Source organism: Mustela erminea, chromosome 13, assembly GCF_009829155.1.
Source record: "Mustela erminea isolate mMusErm1 chromosome 13, mMusErm1.Pri, whole genome shotgun sequence".
NCBI classification, from domain to species: domain Eukaryota; kingdom Metazoa; phylum Chordata; class Mammalia; order Carnivora; family Mustelidae; genus Mustela; species Mustela erminea.
In genome coordinates, this window is record NC_045626.1 from 64342770 (window position 1) to 64361993 (window position 19224).

Below are 19224 nucleotides of genomic sequence, written 5' to 3' on the forward strand. Positions count from 1 at the left end.
TTTTTCCATTTACAAACTGTAGTTCTGTTCCAAGCTGGGGGGCTGGCCAGCCTCCTCCTTATGCCTCATTTTCCCTTGAGACACATCCTGGTATCAGAAGGGCTGTTGTGGCATCTTCCAGATGGATCAGCTAAGGCTGTAAGAGGTAGAACTTGCCCATGGGAACAACCACCTGTCATAGGCTAGCAATAGGTCAGAGGTCAGGCCATCAGGGAGACCAGCTAGGGAAAGCCTTCCAAAGGTGGGGGGTAGGGACCAGAAGGAGTAAAATCCAACTTCTCTCAGACTCCCCATAGCACAGCAGGGAAACTGAGGCCCGGAGTTGCGCCAGTTAGCTTGGGTCACCCAGCACTGGGCCTCAGAGACCTCAGGCTCTGCCCGACCCCTGGAAGGACTGGGTCCCCGGCCCCCTGCCCCACCCGGGCCAGCCGCTCCCCGTCCACCTCCCCCACCCTGGCGGCGGCCACCACGGGGAGAGTTTAGAACAAAAGGCACGAGGGGCGGGGTCAGGGCGGGCCGGAGGCGGGGCAAAGGCTATAAGGGGCGGTGGCCCGGCGCGGCCCAGCAGGCCCAGCAGCCCCGGGGCGGATGGCACGGGCCGCCGGGTTTCGCGGCGCGGTCCTGCGCGTCCTCCTGCTCCCGCTGCTTCTGTTGCTGCTCCCGCCGCCGCCGCTGCTGGCCCGGGCCCCGCGGCCCCTGGTGAGTGCCCGCCGCTGGTCGGCCGCTCCTCTCGGAGGGGGTGCCGGGCACGCGGGCTGGGCTCAGGGGCCGAACTGGAGCCACGGGGGCGTCCGGGGTAGCCTGGAGAGGCCCATTACCCGAAATGCTTTCTGGGTTCCTGTGAACGTGAAAGATAGTGAGCTTTCCGTCCCTGGAGGTGTGCAAGTGGAGCCTATGCCGGGATCGCTCCGGCTGGTGAGGCGAGACTCTGTGCTAGACTAGCACGCCCCTTCCCAGCGTGGGGACCTGCTCCTCGGTGGCCTGGGGACCTGATCCTCGGTGGCCGCAGCTGCAGATGCTGGGCTGTGTGCTGAGCCAGGTAGCAGAGGGAGTGGTTACAGGGCCTCCTATTCATTACGGGGACAAAGACTCAGGCTGGTGTCAGCCTCCAGGTGTGTGGCCTCCGTGAGCACACCTACACCCGTGCAATGAGCTGGAGCATTAAAGAAGAGCTGGGAGGGCAGCACTGCTCTGCAGCACATGGAGTCTGAGCCCGGAAGAAGTGGCACCACCTGGGCACCTACAAGTTTGGGAGGTGTGAAACCAGGACAGAATGAGCGTGAGAGCTCCAGGGAGGGGTGTGTGTGTGTGTGTGTGTGTGTTCGTGCATGCTACAGAGAAAGAAGAGCCGAGAGTGGGCAGCAGAAACCCTGAGAAAGGAAAGGGATGGGGAGAGAAAGGGGAGAGAGAAGAACGTGTGATTAGGAGAAAAGAGAGTCTGGGTGAGAGGGCAGCAGAGTGACCAGAGGAAGGGCAGTCACGGGATGTTGTGTGAGAGCCTGTGTGCCCAGCTGGAGCCTCAAGGGACCACTCACAAGGGTGGCCAGGCAGAGTGAGGGCAACTTCAGGCCCACAGGCCCCTTGGACCTCATCTGGGGCATCCAGAAGCTCAGGCTGGGATAGGAGCATTAGCAGGTGTGACAGGCAGGAGTTGTGGGATGGTCTGGTGAGGCAGGAGATCTGACCAGCCAGGCCCCCTCTGTCCACTCACACCAGCTCTGCCCTGGCCAGTCTTGCCCCATCCTGGCTGGGAGCAAAAGAGGATAGGATGGGTAGGTTAGGGAGCGGGGGGCAACTCAGTCCAGAGGCTCTGCCTCTTCCCCAACTCCTCCCAGTCCCCTTGAGCTTGGGGCAGAGTCTGGAATCCCCATGGGTAGCCCCTGGGTTCAGGAGTTGGAGATCTGGTTTGAACCATGTGTCCTAGGTGAGTCCTGTTGTGTCTTCGGACCCCACCCCTCCATCTTGGTTGAGAGGGGGTGGATAACAGTGCCCACTGCCGGACACCTAGGATTAAATGAGGTCATGGGAGGAGAGGGCACAGCCAGTCATGCTGGACACACACTTGTCACCTGTGGCTGCCACTTTGACGCTCGTGCAGGGTCAGTCGGGGCCGGGTCTGAGCTGGGCTGTTGTCTATCACTCCGCAGATATGCAGGGAGCACTTGGGGTCGCTTTCGCCGTGTTTATCCGCAGGCTGCCGTGTCGGCAGGGCCAGGAAAACTCTGTAAATATTTATCCATCCCAGTTCGCAGCTTTTAAGCTTGATGAAAGCCCCGCAGCCCTGTGGGACCGATGCTGTGTTCCCTCTTGGAGCCAGTGGGGGAGGCGGGCAATAGAGGGACCTGCTTGTTGCCTGGTGTACGACTTGGGTGGGCTGCTTGACCTCTCTGAGCCTCACCTTAGAATGGTGTGGTGATGCTCCCCATTCTTTCCCACAGTCTGACCACGTGCCCTCCTATCACGGTCACCTCCTGCTGACTGTAGAAGGCAGAGCTGTTATTAACAAGACTCCCTGGACCAATAGCAAACTGACAATCAGAGAGGGGTGAAACTAGCCAGTCTTACCCAGCAGTTTTTTGGTTTGGGGTCCTTTATCTCCCCTCTATGGGGTGCCTCCCATTTTCTAGATTAGAAATTGACCCAGGTGCTGACCCCAAGCCTCTAGCTCAGCCAGGACCGGGAGTCACCTCAGAAGGTCCTCAAGTATGTTTGAGGCTGTGGTTTGGTGCCCCCAAGAGGAAGGCAGGGGTGAGTGAGCTCAGTGCCCACCACATGTCAATCCCAGGAGAGGCTCCTGATTGAGGAAAAGGAGAAGGGAAGGCATCAGAAAAAGAAATACTTCTCAGGAATTTGGGTTTTGGAGCTAGGCCAAGAGTTGAAGAGGTAAGGGGAGAGGGCATGAGCCCCAGGTCTAGACCCAGCTCTTCTCTGACTTGCTGTGTGACCCGGAGCAAAGTCCTTGACCTCTCTGGGCTCTGTTTCTTCCTCTGAGAAATGTGCTGGTGCCTGCTCCACAACCCTCCCAGGGGTGTAGAAGAGGCCAGGCATGGTCAGTGCCTACCACGCCACCTCACTGAATCCCAGCAGCCTCGGAAGAACGAAGCACACCAATCTTAGGGATCAGCAAGAGGCTTTGTGCCAGGCCTTGCAGTTAAGGTGCCTGACCCTGGGCCAGAAAAGACTCAGAAAGATGAAGTGTGGGAGGTCTGCAGGTCAGGGAGCACGTGTCCCATTCCAGTAATGGGGAAACTGAGGCCAAGAGTCATTAAATGATGGGCTCCAAACCCCAAATATTGGAAAGGAAACCTTGATTCTAGCACCTCCTGCTCACTCACTCCAAGACCAGTGAGTGTGACATGGACAATGAGCCTGAGCCTCTGGCTTTGAGGGAGATGCTGCACCAGTCCCTCTTCTCCACCAGTCCCTGGGCCTGCAGGCTCCCTGCTGCTAGGTGCAATTCCTGTTTATGGTTTGGTCTGAGAACTTTGGGGGAGCTGGCCCCCAGGCGAGTGCTGGGAGCTGTAGCACAGCTAGGGAGAGCAGATATCTAAGTATGGGAGGGGAAGGCCCACAGGGCCAAGGAGCTGGGCCAGGGAAGAGGCTACAGTAGGCAATATAGAAGAAGGTTATTTAAAGCCCTCTGCTATGGTGCCATCCTCAACGGACAGAGAAGTCACAGCTAAAAGAGGGAAGAGACTTCCCTCCAGGGTGACCGTGACATAGGACTGGGCCTATGTCACTGGGCCTATCTCAGACTGTGGCTCTTTCTGTTGGACTGAGAGTGCTATGTTCCAGGGGTCTGGGCACGGATCTAGAGTTTTATGAGGACAAGAGAGGAAGGGATGGTGTGTGTGTCCATTACTTACCCTCACTACATGGCCTGCTGCTCCAGGCCTCACGGGAGGGCAGAGAAGATGAGAGAATTCTGAACAGAGGTGTGAAGAGACCTGGTAGGCTGGGCTCTGGGCTCTAGGCCCCCAGGGAATAACCCAGTCTTGCCCGTTCCAGGGTTGGGGGAAGGAATCTGTTTATCCAGAAAGTCAAAGGGGGCAGTATGGGGAAGAGAAGGGGCAGGCTCCCATGGCTAGGCACACAGACCTGGGATCCACATCTGCAGCGTGAGTCCTCGCATGTGTATCTTCCCCATCTTACCGGGGGTGTTGGGGTGGAGGTTCAGTGAGCTGATGGGGGCCCTGGGAAGTAGCAGGTGCTTAATGATTTTCCCACTCCTTCTCTACTGTCACCAAGGTGAGGCCAGCCTGGATCCCTCCTCCAGGGGAAGGGTGGCTCCAGCTTGAAGAATACAGCCAGGTAGCAGGTAGAGAGTGGGTTATGAGCACAGAGAACCTACCACCTGCCAGCTATTCCCTGGGGCAAATTGCTTAACTGCTCTGGGCTCTGTTTTCTCACCTGAGAAATGGGCAATGAAGACAGTGGAGTTAGTGAAAGATCCCACACGGGGATAAGAGCATGGCTGTGAACTGTTGGCAGGGTCCAAGTCTAGATACAGGTGGACTGCAAATGAGAAGTACTTACCAAGCAATAAGTCCAGTAGTGACGGAAACCTATAAGCCAGTGAGGCTGGGCTCTGCCAGAGAACTAACCAACCATTCAGGAAGCAAGCTCTGAAATTAGAAAGCTGGTCTGAAGTTAGAAAGGCTTCTTCTCATACTCCAGGTAGCTGTGGCCTCTGGGTGTTCAGAAGACCCCTTCCTAATGGGGTGTTCTTGGGGTTGAGTCTGGGTGGCTCTGGGAGGTTGAATGATTAGTAGCTCTGGAATTGGGAGACTGAGGGTGCTGGGCGTCAGAGTCCTGGGACGCCTAGAGCCTGGGAGAGCTGCCAGAGGCTGAGGGCGAGGGTGGAGCCTGGGTGGCCTGGCTCCCACCCCAAATATGGCTGTGGGGAGGCCCCAGCCTCCCGCCCAGACCTGTCAGCCCTAACACTTAGTCCTTAACAAACAGCATGGCTCTGTGCTAGCCTCCCCTTTGCCTCCTGCCTGGGACACCAGAGTCTGTACCTGGCCCTGCCTGTGCCCTTGCTGGGTGACCTTGAAGGGTCTCCCAACTTCCCGGAGCTTCTGCTGTTTTTAAGGCATGAGAACTGTGACCTCCCCCCTACCCCCGCCCCGACCGACCATGGAGGTTGCAGAGGGTGGGAGCTCCAGGTTAGAATTCAACGCCCATCTGTGGTGCCAGGACTCCAGCAGGGCAGGGTTGGATGGGGGCTGGGCAACTGATAATGGTCTGTTTCCCCCTGCCCACACATGGATCGCCACTGGGGAGGTATTCTCCCCATTTTTCAGGTGAGCACATCAAGGCTGCACTGCATGGCTACAGCTCTTCCACACTGGGGAGTGCTGGTGGTGGGTGTCAGAGCCCATTCACCTAACTGGAGAGGGCAGAGTTGGTGGGGCTTGGCGGGGAGGTTGGAAGAAAGGAAAGAGAAAAAGTGGGGGCCAGTTGGTGGAACAGGAAGAGCTTTCCTGGCCTTTGCTTGAAAGCTTTGTAAGATCTATTCCTGGGTAAGTGTGGAGAGTCAGGCGCCTTACTGTAGTAGTCAGTAGACCTTACTGGCCCAGGGGGCTGGATTGGCAGCCCAGGCCCTCCTGTAGTGGGCAGGAAGGCAGCAGGGTGCCTTGGAACAAATCTCAGCAAATCTGAGCCTGTCCATGCCGAAAGGCCCTGCTGTGTGATGACTTGTACCCTTCACCCTCAGTTTGCCCATCCATTAAGTGGGCTGGGGCTGCACATGGGTATGCTGATGGGCTGGGAGGACCCAGGGCCTGATTAAGCCTTGCCGTCCTATCTCCTGCCCAGGATGCACACCGCCGCCACCCTCTGAGGAAGGGGTCACAGCCCTGGCATGAAGCAGCTTCCGGCAGCCTGGCACCTGCCCCTACTGCCCAGGAGAGTCCCCGGCCTGCCAGCAGCCCCAGACCCCCCCGCTGCGGTGTGCCTGACCCGCCTGATGGGTTGAGCGCCCGCAACCGACAAAAGCGGTTCGTGCTGTCAGGCGGGCGTTGGGAAAAAACGGACCTCACCTACAGGTAGGGGCCAGTGGCCATGCAAGCAGATTCTACATGTCTCCACAAACCTGAGTGTCTGTGTGGGAACAGCCACCCTCTTCTGCTTCTGATACACGTGCTGGAGCTAGATCTCTGTGGTTAACAGGACTTTCTGTCCACTGACCCCCGAGTCATCCGGGGACTGACTGACTCCCTGAACCCCAACTTAGATGCACACACAGGCAGCACTCTATATGGCCATGCCTGCCCGCGGAGGGGGCCGTAGCTCTGTCAACACTGGAAAAGGCTACAGCTGATGGCTCCCTTGACATGCAGGGGAGTGGCCTTCTATCACCCAGGCAACCTCTAGTGGGGACCTAGAAAGTGCCAGGCCCTGGGATTTTGTGGTAGTTGGAAGAGACATGGCCTATCCTCTCGGGGAGCTAGGCATTAGCTATGTCATTGTTCAGACCTATGATGAGAGCTTGGAGTCCATGCGGGTGGGAACCATGGTGAGCGAGCAGGACAGGTAACCTGGGCAGTGATGCAGAAGCTGAGGCTTCTGCAGGTGACGTGGGGAGTTGCCCTGGGACAGAAGGCACATGAAGGATGACGGTGTCACACAGATCAGAGCTCAGAAATGTCCTGGGTGGGGAGCTAAAACCAAGTTGGGGGCCAGAGGCTGGGGTCCCTCCCACAGCAAGTGGCATAGTCAGGTCTAGAAGGTGGGTCCTGGGGCTCCTCCTGGTTCTGCGTTCTTTCCACCAAATGCAGACACCTGTGTGCACCAAAGGACATACAAACCCTTACAAAGATGTTGCCCTGTGGAAGAGGGATCGCAGCTGAGGCCCAGAGCACACCTGGCTTGTGTCCCCCCTGCATGCCTCCCCGCTGAGCACCCAGGGGCAACTCCTGGCCCATCAGCCAGCAGGGAGCTGTCCCAAGCGAGGCCCAGGCCCCTCCTCCTCCCCCCAGGATCCTCCGGTTCCCATGGCAGCTGGTGCGGGAGCAGGTGCGGCAGACGGTAGCAGAGGCCCTGCAGGTGTGGAGCGAGGTGACACCACTCACCTTCACCGAGGTGCATGAGGGCCACGCTGACATCACAATCGACTTCACCAGGTGAGCCAGTGGCCTGAGAACCCAGAGGGAGCTCACCCCACCTATCAGCGGCAGCTGACTCTGCCCCACCCACCCATAGGTACTGGCATGGGGACAACCTGCCATTTGATGGGCCCGGGGGAATCCTGGCTCATGCCTTTTTCCCTAAGACCCATCGAGAAGGAGATGTCCACTTCGACTACGACGAGACCTGGACTATCGGGAACAACCAGGGTATGGGCTAGGGACCCCCTTTCCAGCTGGGGCAAGTGAAGATCATAGCCAATGGGGACAAGTCCTTGTGCTGGGCTCTGGAGCCTGGGTATCTTGCAGAAGGAAGTTCGGGAATTGCTGGGCTATCTCCCTTTTCCAGGCACAGACCTCCTGCAGGTGGCGGCCCATGAATTTGGCCATGTGCTGGGGCTGCAGCACACGACAGCTGCTAAGGCACTTATGTCCCCCTTCTACACCTTCCGCTACCCGCTGAGCCTCAGTCCAGATGACCGCAGGGGCATCCAGTACCTCTACGGGCGACCACGGCCAGCCCCCACCTCCAAGCCCCCAGCTGTTGGCCCCCAGGCTGGGGTGGACACCAACGAGATTGCCCCGCTGGAGGTGAGGCCCTCTTCCCAGCTCCCTTCACCCTCCGTGGTTCCGATACGGGCTCTTTCTCAGCCCTTCTCTCCCGCACTAGCCGGAAGCCCCGCCGGATGCCTGCGAGGCCACCTTTGATGCGGTCTCTACCATCCGTGGCGAGCTCTTCTTCTTCAAGGCGGGCTTCGTGTGGCGGCTGCGTGGGGGCCGGCTGCAGCCTGGCTACCCGGCGCTGGCTTCTCGCCACTGGCAGGGACTGCCCAGCCCTGTGGATGCAGCCTTTGAAGATGCCCAGGGCCACATCTGGTTCTTCCAAGGTGAGGGGGACTGGGGTTTCTGCTCAGGAGACTTCTGGGAGCCGGGAGCATCATGGCCAAGGAGAGGGCCGGTCAGCCAGCCAGCCAGCCAGCCATACAGGGCACAGTGCCCTGACGGTGGTTATGGGTGACTAGCATGCCTGCCCTAGAGATGAAGTCTCTGGGGAGTAGATGGGGGGCAGTGTCACCTGAAGGCACAGTGTAGAAAAGGCAGAGCAGGGATTCGATCTGGTTCTGGCAACCCCAGACCCTGTGCTGTAACTTTCACCTGGGAGAGACAGGAGCCTGGAACATTCTAGGTGGCAGGGACTTCAGCCACAGAGGCTCAAGCCTGCTGTGGCAAGGGTGGGGCACAGGGACTGGTCAGAAGTGCTTGCCACAGGTAGCTCTACCTCTAGAGCATGCAGCACCTCAGCTTATCCCCACTGGCTCTAACTTCCCTCTGGGGATAAGGGTGTCAAATGGGATTACTGGCCTGAGTGTTCTATGGACAAGGAAACTGAGGCTGGGGAAGGTCTGTGGCAGTGGTGGTGGCCATGTGGGTCCACACTGGCCGGGCACAGCCGTCGGGCAGCTCCATTGCAACCTCCCCTCTCTGGCAGGTGCTCAATACTGGGTGTACAACGGTGAGAAGCCAGTCCTGGGCCCTGCACCCATCTCTGAGCTGGGCCTGCTGGGGTCCCCCATCCAGGCTGCCTTGGCCTGGGGCCCTGAGAAGAACAAGATCTACTTCTTCGGAGGCGGAGACTACTGGCGCTTCCACCTCAGCACCGGCCGGGTAGACAGCCCTGTACCCCGCCGGGCCACTGACTGGCGAGGGGTGCCCCCGGAGATCGACGCCGCCTTCCGGGATGCTGATGGTGCGTTGGGGTGGAGTGGCTGGCTGGTACCAGTAGTGCCAGAGCTGCACCTCCCCCGCAGCAGTTGGCTGGGCATTAGCTCCTCATCTCAGGTCCTCTCTCCAGGGCTTTCCCCATCCACCCTCTTCCTTGCGCCAGGGCAGTGCTCTGCCCCCATGCTGCAGATGGGGGTCAGAGTCATAATTCGGAAAATAATAACTGCTGCACGCTGAGGACTGATGATGTTCTGGGCACGGTGCTAAAGTCCTGGTGTGTCTCCTGCAGTTCTCAGACCAGCCCTCTGACCTAACACTTTCTTTCTTTCTTTCTTTCTTTAAGAGTTTATTTATTTATTTGACACAGAGATCACAAGTAGGGAGAGAGGCAGGCAGATAGAGAGGAAGGGAAGCAGGCTCCCCGCTGAGCAGAGAGCCCGACTTGGGGTTCAATCCCAGGACCCTGGGATCATGACCTGAGCTGAAGGCAGAGGCTTTAACCCACTGAGCCACCCAGGCACCCCGACCTAACACTTTCTACAAAGCCAGTTTTCAGAGGGGCAAACAGAGGTTCAGGTGATGAGGTCCCTAACTGTGCCTCTCAGGTGGATCATGGGGAGCCAAGCCTCCCACCCAGGCAGTCCCTGCCGCTTAGCATGGAACCACCTGGCTGGCTTCCCACAATCTCAAAGGACTAGAGCAGGACTGATGTTCATTCCACTACTTTCTCCCCTGTAATCTCAAGCTTGCTTCTGTGCTGTCCTACCTTGGGACCTGCTGGCAGAGATATCCTGTGGTGGCTCTGGGGCTCTCGGTCACCCGCATGGTACACCTTGCCTCAGGACATCTGCCTATAGTCACTGGCAGGTATAGGAATAGACTGACATGGCAGGGAGGGGGTCGGTGGTGTCTGGAGAAGGGAGGGAGACTTGCTTTCCTGAGAGGTAGGGTTTGGGTTTCTGAGACTCCAGGCATCTGTGAAGCTGGACAACCTGCAGCTCAGACCTGGGGAAAGGTAGGATTCTGAAGGATGGAAGGTTCTGGAATGGCCATGCTGGGACCTGCAGGTTTCAAGGAGTGCAACAGTGGTCAAGCCCCGGCAATCTGACCTCCCCCTTTGCCTGGACTTGGACACATTCTGACTGGCAGGTGCAGGGCCCAGTGTCTACCCATGCCAGCCTGACCCTCCTCTCTCCTCAGGCTATGCCTACTTTCTGCGTGGTCGCCTCTATTGGAAGTTCGACCCTGTGAAGGTGAAGGCCTTGGAGGGCTTCCCCCGCTTCGTGGGCCCTGACTTCTTCGGCTGTACCGAGCCTGCCAACACTTTCCGCTAACCTCGACTTCAACGCTCTCAGGGCTCCTGACCCCTGCCAGACCACTGGTCTGGGGTAGAGACCAGTGGCCATCTTTGTGGCTGTGGGTACAGGCACAGGATGGAACCTGTGTTTCCTCAGGGGGGTTGGGGGTGCAGGGAGGGCCATGCAGGTCATGGTCACCTGCCAGCAACTGTCTCAGACTGGGCAAGGAGACTCTGGTGTTACTTGAGGGTGACAGTGGTCTTGGGCCAGCCCCACCCAACCTGTGCAGGTCACATTCAAACCCTGCTGCCCTCAGTCTCCATCCCTGTCCCTCAGGTTAGCACCTCAGCAGGGCTGGGGAGCTGAAGCCCTCATTCTGTCCCTTCTGTGAGGTCCCTGCAGGGTGCTGGCATGTGGTGGAGGAGGCTTCTGCCTTTTCCTGAGAGGTCAGCTCTGGGTAGGTGTTTGGAACTGGCTGCCTTCTAGCTGATGATCCTAGTGATGTGTTCCCCAGGATCCAGGCCAAAAGGTCCAGAGTCAGCTTGGGGCAGGGGCGTTTCCTGCTGGAGACCCTGGGCCCTGGAAGCCCCAACATACCTCAATCCTGGCTTGGGCTAGATCCTTCCCAGCCCTCATTCCAGCACTGGGACCCTCTGAAGTCATGTAAATGTGTGTACAGTGTGTACAAAGCCTTTTTTTTTTTCTACTGAGTACTGTCATTAAATATGGTTATTTTCTACTTGCGTGCCTGAGTTCTTTCTGTAACTATGAGGCCAGGAGAGGAAAAGAGCTGGGGAGGTGGGAGCCTCCTGTCTTAGGAGCCAGGGTCACAGCCTACTCCATCCACACACCCACCCAAGCTTCTGCCCTTGGGGACCAACGCAATGCCTAGGGCTTCTCTTGCTCCACTCCTTCATTTTGTCTGGCTGGACACCTGGAGTGGCTTTGCAATTGATTCTAGGCTTCCCCACTGGCCCCTTGGGGCATCCTCCACCAAGTGGTGGTCACTTTATCTGATCCTGTCCCACCCTAGCCCCTCTCCTCTAATACTACCTGTCGCACTGCTGTCTTTGAGAACAAAACTCAATGGTTAGCACAGCCGATCCCACCCAACTCTGAAGGGTCATCTTGCCGGGCCAGCCAGCCTCACCTATCACAGCTGCAATTGTATTAGACTGAACCACGTGAAATTGTCAGTGGTGGGCTGTTCTTGACCTGCTGCGTTGTGCAGCCAGACACACGGAAGCTTTGATGCTTTCAACAGTGTTAGCTCCACTCCCAGCTGTAAGCTCTGCAGGCCAGGGCTATCGAATTTCGCTCACCACCCCACAGCTGCGCCTGTTGTAGTCACAAAGTGCAGAGTTAAGGAAGGAATGGAGAAGTTTGCCAGCCAAACCAAATACCACCTGGGCCTTGGAATGCTGCCAAGCCTGGGGAAAATTTGCCCATGCCACTCCCCCACCCAGTGTTGTCATTCCACCCATCTCCACAGCCGCAGGCACAGCTGTGGGCCCGGAAATAGGGTATCTGTTCTTAGGATCCTCTTATCTACTCAACTACACTGGGTTTTTCTGGGTGGGGAAACTGAGGCACAGATAGCTCTGGCCTCAGGCCCCACTTCACTCCTCCTCCACTGAACTGAGTCCTACTCCCAGAAGTGAGGCTGGGAAAACCACCGCTTGAGTCAGGGCCTCGGCTGCTATTTCTGTCCCTGAGAAGTTCTGCCGGGTACCTCTACTTGGGAAGCAGCCTGGAGGAAAAACCGGTCATGGCTCCTTTAAAGGGCCCGAGGGGGCGCGCCCCGGCCTTTTGTTTGGGCGGCGGCGGCGGCGCGCGCGTCAGCGTCAACGCCCCGCGCCTGCGCACTGAGGGCGGCCTGGTCGTCGTCTGCGGCGGCGGCTGAGGACCCCGGCGGCGGCACGATCCCCGTATCGGCCCGCTTGTCGCCTCCCGGCCTCGGCTCTCCTCAGCTCGGCACGCCCCGGCTCCTCCTCAGTCCTCCCGATCCCTCGCAGCCCGGCCCTGGCCGCCCGCCTCCGCCGCCGCAATGATGATGATGGCGCTGAGCAAGACCTTCGGGCAGAAGCCTGTCAAGTTCCAACTGGAGGACGATGGCGAGTTCTACATGATCGGCTCTGAGGTAGCCCGCGGCGCGTTCTCGTCCTCCGGCTCCGGCCCAGCGGGAGCCTCGGGGCGGGTCTGCGCGCCGGGAACGCGCATCTTCATTCATCGCGGTGGGCGGGCGCGCGCGGGGGGGGGGGCCGTAGGAAGGAGCGGGGCGGGGCCTGTTTGACTCCGCCCCGCGCACCTCCTCGTTTGGGGTTCGCTTACTCTGTTAGTTATGGTGGGGGGCGCGCACCGCGGCCAGGGCTTAGGGCACCCCGAGAAGCCACTGGTTCCGCCCTGAGTTGGTATAACTCCAGGCAGCCGCGGAGAAACAGGATGTTTCGGTTAGCCCCTGGGGCGCCTGGGGGAGTGATTTTGAAAGTTTCACATGCATCCCTCCTCCATTGCTGCATCTGGGATCCCGAAATTGCAGGTTGGAAACGGGGCTCACTGATGTTTCATGCCTCATTGTGTTGGTTACTTTTATTCACCAATGAGAAAATAGGGAGGAGGATGCTTGCTTTTGCGTGGATGAGGCCCCAGTCCCTGAGCTAGATCAATCAACAGTTCCGAAGAAATTGACACTTGGACTATCCTGAACTTACTTTGAATTTTCAGGGAGAGATTCTAAATATTTTCAGTTCTTAACCGGAAGTGACCGCATTTTGTTGAAACGGCTGCACTTTAGGAAAACCCTACAATTGGTCTTTCTGTGAGAGTTTGTACTAAAAACTAAGCTTTTTTCTAGATTGCCTCAGACTTGCCCTTTTTGATCCAAAAGTAATCCCCAGCTAGTGTGTAATTGGGGATATGCAGTTCAGATGTGCAAATACCAAGCTATAGAGTCTTTTTTGGGTAATGAGATAAGTGCCAGTCCTGGAGAACTAAAACAGTTACAAGATGCCCTGGGTTGTTGCTCCTTGTGGCAGTGTTCAGTATCATATGCCAGCATTTCCTTTCCGTTTTTTAAAATAATGGGGGATTTAAGTCTTTATGATTGAACGTAGCATGCATGAATGGAGCCTCATGATGGTCACACTGAGGCTTTGAGGACACCCTGTGATTCCTGGCTTGTTTTAGTTGTATCGGGTTAGGAGACCAGTGTTTTCAGTAGCATCAGGACTTTAGAGTCCATTTTTCACCAACTTTTATAAAACAAAAAGGGCAGGATTTATCCATCAACTTTTCACGTTTTCACATCAGTGCTGCTCTTCAGACATAGTGGGGAAGCGAAGTCCATGCCTGTCCGTGTGCCACCGCTCAGAATGGTTCTCAGTGACCTGTAGGAAGTGCCCAAATGCAGGATACAGGGCATTTAAGGAGTTTCTGTATGGTACTGGATACATTGTTTAAAGAAGCCCATACCTGATCTAATGGGCAGGAAAAGCACTCAGTTTGGCCTTGACTCTGGGTGGATACTTTTTTTTTTTTTTTTAAAGACTTTATTTATTTATTTGACAGAGAGAGATCACAAGTAGGCAGAGAGGCAGGCAGAGAGAGAGAGAGAGAGAGGAGGAAGCAGGCTCCCTGCTGAGCAGAGAGCCCGATGTGGGGCTCGATCCCAGGACTCTGGGATCATGACCTGAGCCGAAGGCAGAGGCTTTAACCCACTGAGCCACCCAGGCGCCCCTGGATGCTACTTTTGAAAAGCAAGCTTTCATTTATTAGGTGGAGTATATTGAGAGATGGGAAGGCGGAGGTCTGGTTCCAGCTCTGCTCTGCCTCCTCACTTTTCTCGTGTGTGAGAGATGCTTAGACTCAGTGTCTCTAAGATCTTTCCCATAACACCTCTTGGTGTCTCGAAGGCTAATTGTAGTCTTCTCTTGCAGCCCTGTTGAGTGAGAATTGTCTTGAGACCCAGTCTGTAGAAACCTAGATGGGAGAGGGGAGAGCCGTCTGCTTTCTTGGGCCAGGCTAACAGTTGTCAGACCTCTGGAGGTCTGGGAAGGATGTTAGATCAGGAAGCTGACTATTGATAATCTGTGACAACATTGGGTAGATGGGCTCTGAGCCCCTTCCCCTTGGAAGGGTTGCGTTGGCCATAGCAACACCACTGGGATTGCCTGGGAGGCAACTGCAGTTGCAGCAAGCCTATGTGTCATTGTTTTCCTGCCATCTTCAGGCAGCTGTGTTCGCCAAGCCAGAGTAACAGAGCTGACGGGACCCTAAGAAGTCCCCAGGTTCACACCTTCTTATTTTATTTTATTTAAGATTATTTATTTATTTATTTATTCAGCAGAGGGAGACACAGCGAGAGAAGAAACACAAGCAGGGGGAGCAGGAGAGGGAGAAGCAGGCTTCCCACTGAGCAGCGAGCGCCATGCGGGGCTTGATCCCAGGGATCAAGGGATCATGACCTTAGCTGAAGTCAGACGCTTAACTGACTGAGCCACCCAGGTGCTCTTTTAAGACTTATTTACTTATTTGAGAGAGAAAGAGATCACGAACAAAGTGGGAGGGGCAGAGGGAGAGGAAGAGAGAATCTCAAGCCGACTCCCTGCTCAGCACAGAGCCCAACTCAGGGCTCCATCTCACAATTCTGAGATCCTGATCTGAGCCAAAACCAGGAGTCAGGCGCTTAACTGACTGCGCCACCTGTGCGCCCCAACCTTCATTTTATGTTTCACCCTCCAGAGAGGGTGAAGGCTGGTGTAGGGGAAAGCCAAGAAGGCAAAGCCTAGTCTCCCAAGTTCCAAAGGGGTCTTGGGGAGGATGTAAGTGTCCTGGAGCCCTACAGGACCCGCAGAGTAATAGTGGAGGGCATTGTTGTCAATTTCTTTCCAAAAACCTAGTGGAAACTATCTGTTTGCCCCTGAATAGTAATGATACTCAGCCAAATAATGCAGAGAGGGGTCTGTGCCTTCTGTATGAAGCATGAGCGACTGACTGCCTGTGGCCACTCCTTTATCAGGCTGTTCCGCAGCCCTGGTTGTCAATTGTAACAATCTTTGATTTGTGAAAATGGGAGAAACCCATTTTAATTTAACAAATATATCGTGCAGGTAGGTAAATGGAAAAAATAATAGAAATGGCGCTCCGTGGGGCAAAGTTCAGAGTTGCTGCCTGTTTGACAGATGAGTGAGGAGACCCAGGAAAGGGCTGGGCTTCCCACCACTGGTGGAGCCACACATGGCACTCGGTCTACTGACTGTCCCCTGCTAGGGGACCCAAGCAGTCATTTTTGCACTGTCAGTGAAATTATTGAGTTTCTTGATGAAAACTTGGAGACTAGATTTCATTTCATTAAGGAAGTCATACTTTGACTATCTGGGGCAGACAAGCTGAAGCAGTTGTTTGGGGTAGTAATGATTTATATAGCAATCTGGTGATTGCCAGTAAGTGCTTTTTAAACTCTTCGGAAAATTCCTTTGGTGTCCCTGGTTTGAGTTTTGTTACTAAACAAAGCAACAGGGGCTGTGGGGGAAATTATCCTGCATCTGTCTAAAATTAAAAGACCTTTTTGGTGTTTATTAGATCGTAAAAATATCAAAGTCTTGTTCTTAGGATAAAAGAAAGTCAAAGAGGCCTTACATTTCTGGAAAGGGCCCAGGATCCTCAGTCTAAAATCAAAATCCCCATGAGCTTCTCAGTGAGCTCTGGGAGCCTGCATCAGAAGCGTCCTGTCAGGCCTTTCAGAACGTGGTCCTGTCTTCAGGAGGCAGATGTTGTGGCCCCTGCCATGAGGGGCAGATGGGGGCCAGATGTGCACTGCTGTTGAACCCTCGATGTCAGCAGAATGTGTTTTTAAGGCTGCGGAAAGCCCGGGGCCCGGAGGGTAACTCATGTTCAATTTGTCACTCAGCCGGACAGAGCCTCTGCACCACGACCCTCTCTTTCTGCATTGAGGTGTGACCCTCATAATGAGCCTTCTTGCTTTACTCATAGGTGGGAAACTACCTCCGTATGTTCCGAGGTTCTCTGTACAAGAGATACCCCTCGCTCTGGAGGCGACTAGCCACTGTGGAAGAGAGGAAGAAAATAGTTGCATCGTCACATGGTAAAAAAACAAAACCTAACACTAAGGGTGCGTCTTCACGAGGGTTTGTAAACCTGTTTCAAAACCACTCGCTTATGTCATGAAGATAAAACGTTTTCACTCCAGAGTGTCTTCACTGCAGCCCTGACCTTAGCGGGGCAGGGTTGCCCCGGGGCTTGCCACACAGCTCGGGCGAGACAGCCAGCGGTCCCCGTCAGGTATTTTTAGCAGGGCCTGTGGGGGCGTGAGGGCAGCGGGGCCGGGACTCAAGTGGGTGCTGTGAAGACATGTTGGTCTCAAAACGTTTTAGGAATGCTGTGATGCTCTGCCATCTGCCGTGGGCGTGTCGCCATCGTCACCCTTCATGCAGCCCGAGCGGCGGGTGGTGGCCCCAGCTCCCACTCCCCTCTGGGGCTTTCACCGCTTCGTTTCCCAGAGCACATCCATCCCGTAGCACCTCATCCTGGCAGCTGGCGTGCTAGTGCTCTTGTGCATGTCCCTGCTTGGTGTGCCTGAGGTGTGCCTGGGACCTGCTGGCTGAGCTGCCCGACACTCGAGACACGGGTGGGCTTTGGCAGTGGCAGCCCTGCACAGGGCCAGAAGGTGCTCTGTAGATGCTCGGAGGGCTCTGGCGGGAGCATCTCGCTGTACCTTCCAGTTTGGATGCGGCGCAACGTGAACTTGGCAGTGACGCCTTACACAGAGCTGCCCCGGGCCTGGGTTAAGACTCTGCCTAAAGCCGTGCATGCGTGCGTGTGTGCGTGCGTGCGTTTGTGTGCGTGTGTCCGTGCACGTGCGTGCTTGTCTGTCTGCCCTGTGTCTGTAGGTGCTGCTGTGGTCTTGTCCACTGTGGGCAAAGTAGTGGTTCTTTTAATGCAGGAGCCGGAGCTGCTTTTTTTTATCTGCTGCTATAACACTGCCACTCACTTGCTTTAAAAAAGTCTCCTTTTTGTCCTCCGTCTGCCCCCTGCCCCCCAGTGGAGCACCAGTCACTAACGCAGTGAGTTCCTAGCTTTGCGTTCACCCTGGCAAGCCTCAAGTGAAAAGTCTCAGTGACTCTTCTGCCTTTTGCTTCGGAGACACCTTCCCCATAACTGATTTGTTTCTCCAGGAGAAGCCAGTTGGGATGCGCAGACAGCTAGCATCTCTTGACCGAGGTTCCGTGAAGAGCTCTGGGTCGAGTTGCCTAGCTTCTGTCCTGCTTCCCAGATGGCATGCACTGACTGGCGCGGGGCCGGGCATTCATGTTTGGTGTGAAGCAGCTCTTTCTAACTCTCTGGGCTCTTGTCTTAAAAGAAAAGTATTTCTCATCTTTCATTCCATCTCTCCACTTTGCTTCGTGTCGTGGATTGCCGTGGTGTCAGACCTCTTCCCACTGGTGGTATTACTCTGGAGCCTCCCTTCCCTGCCCGGAGAGAACTGGTTGGCTGTGCTACGCTGTAGCTGCTGCTGCCCCGTGTGCTTCCTCTGTGCCGGTGCTCCTGGCACAAATCAGTGCGAGTCAGTCCTCTGGGAGTGTTGACTCGGTAGGATCCCCAAAGCACTCCATCCAGATCGCCCTTTTGGAAGAGGCCAACATTTAGCAGTAGTAAGGGTGACACCTGCTTGTTCCTCCTCGTGCATGTGAGGACCTTGATGTGCCGCATCGATTGGCTGCTGCTCCCCGCTATCCCGCCAGCAGGGTGACCGCAGCCGCGTCTCTGCTTACAGATCACGGCTACACGACCCTGGCCACCAGCGTGACGCTGTTAAAAGCCTCAGAGGTGGAAGAGATTCTTGACGGCAATGACGAGAAGTACAAGGCAGTGTCCATCAGCACGGAGCCCCCCACCTACCTCAGGTAGTGCACCCCCCGGCCAGGGCATGCTCTTGGGGCAACACCCACAGGTATTTTTCTCCTACTCCAGAACTGACTGTGATTCAGCTGAGCTGAAATATTTTTCAAAGATGTATTTATTTGAGAGTGGGAGAAAGAGTGAAGGCACAAGTGTGCACTCGCACATCCAGGGTGTGGGGTAGGGCAGCGGGAGGAGGAGAGAGAGTCTTTTTTTTTTTTTTTTAAGATTTTATTTATTTATTTGACAGAGAGAGATCACAGTAGACAGAGAGGCAGGCAGAGAGAGAGAGAGGGAAGCAGGCTCCCTGCTGAGCAGAAAGCCCGATGCAGGACTCAATCCCAGGACCCTGAGATCATGACCTGAGCCGAAGGCAGCGGCTTAACCCACTGAGCCATCCAGGTGCCCCCATAGGTAATTTTATTTGGTATTTATTCATTCAGGTTTATAAGAGAAACCTGGATACTCCAGTATCTAAATAGGTAAAGAATGCCCCCCCCAAACACAAGGAGTAAACAAATAGAAGAGACGATGTTTGTCCCTGTGCAGTGTTTAGAATTCGGAGTAAAACAAATAAACAACTAGCTACATAAAGAACCAGGGAAGGTAGGCTAGAGCTCACACACTCAGGCACCCTGCAGAGGCTTTGTACAAGGCCATGGTGATGACACCAAACCTGTTTTCATTCTCTGGCCCATTAATGTCACCGCTGGGAGTGTGTCCCAGACAAATAATTTAAAAGACCGCCACCACCAGCAGAGACCATAATATGCACCAGAGGCACTTGGTAGCATCAGGAGTAGTAACGGACGATATGGAGCCCCTTGGGCATCCAGCCTTAGGGAGAGGCCGAGTGAGAAAAGGTGCGGCCAGCTGAGTAGGCTAGGGTGTGACATCCTAGGACATAGACCAGGGCAGACTATCCTCAAACCAGATAGACTGGGATATTGGTGACTGTTTAGGTCATAATTAAATAGATTCTGCGGCAACCAGAAACATGGCTTCGTGTGCATGAACTGTGCAGAATACCTCTTTTACCCTCTTAGTTCTCAAGAACACATGCATTTAGATGCACAAAACCCCTGGGGGCACCGAGAGCGGGTGGGAAGGGTTATTGTTTTGAGTGATGCGGTTATGGAAAAATCCTTTCTTTCCAGATT

At 55.5% G+C, this 19224-nt stretch overlaps 2 protein-coding genes and 1 long non-coding RNA gene across 5 annotated transcripts in view; 2 read left to right on the top strand and 1 right to left on the bottom strand.

Moving 5' to 3' along the window:
• The first annotated feature begins 539 nt into the window (after positions 1-539).
• On the top strand, positions 540-10886 carry MMP11 (matrix metallopeptidase 11). The gene is made up of 8 exons (XM_032309510.1): positions 540-699; positions 5818-6047; positions 6981-7124; positions 7204-7337; positions 7477-7718; positions 7798-8014; positions 8617-8874; positions 10050-10886. The coding sequence occupies exons 1-8, from the start codon at positions 589-591 to the stop codon at positions 10181-10183; spliced, it is 1470 nt and encodes a 489-aa protein (XP_032165401.1). The 5' UTR covers positions 540-588; the 3' UTR covers positions 10184-10886.
• LOC116571553 lies at positions 1922-4914 on the bottom strand. 2 transcript variants are annotated; one of them, XR_004277908.1, is made up of 4 exons: positions 3867-4914; positions 2688-2794; positions 2399-2478; positions 1922-2222 (listed from the first exon to the last, which is right to left on the bottom strand). It is a non-coding gene; the product is annotated as an uncharacterized LOC116571553 (long non-coding RNA). The 2 variants fall into 2 exon arrangements; XR_004277907.1 differs by having other exon boundaries at positions 2688-4914.
• A 1123-nt stretch (positions 10887-12009) lies between the features above and the next one.
• The window catches only part of SMARCB1 (SWI/SNF related, matrix associated, actin dependent regulator of chromatin, subfamily b, member 1), a 36475-nt gene continuing 29260 nt past the window's right edge, over positions 12010-19224 (top strand). Inside the window, exons 1-3 of one of the 2 annotated variants that reach the window (XM_032309511.1) lie at positions 12010-12287; positions 16139-16277; positions 17940-18069. In XM_032309511.1, coding sequence (XP_032165402.1) covers positions 12195-12287; positions 16139-16277; positions 17940-18069 — 362 coding nt within the window. In that variant the 5' untranslated portion in view covers positions 12010-12194. The remainder of the gene's footprint in view (positions 12288-16138; positions 16278-17939; positions 18070-19224) is intronic. The other variant, XM_032309512.1, reaches the window with a different exon arrangement.

What these genes read in the sequence shown, in the direction of transcription:
- MMP11 (XM_032309510.1), top strand. Translation starts at nt 589, where the DNA reads ATGGCACGGGCCGCCGGGTTTCGCGGCGCGGTCCTGCGCGTCCTCCTG. An exon ending in AAAACGGACCTCACCTACAG is followed by an intron (nt 6,048 to 6,980) that starts GTAGGGGCCAGT and finishes TCCTCCCCCCAG; the next exon opens with GATCCTCCGGTTCCCATGGC. An exon ending in ACGAGATTGCCCCGCTGGAG is followed by an intron (nt 7,719 to 7,797) that starts GTGAGGCCCTCT and finishes CTCCCGCACTAG; the next exon opens with CCGGAAGCCCCGCCGGATGC.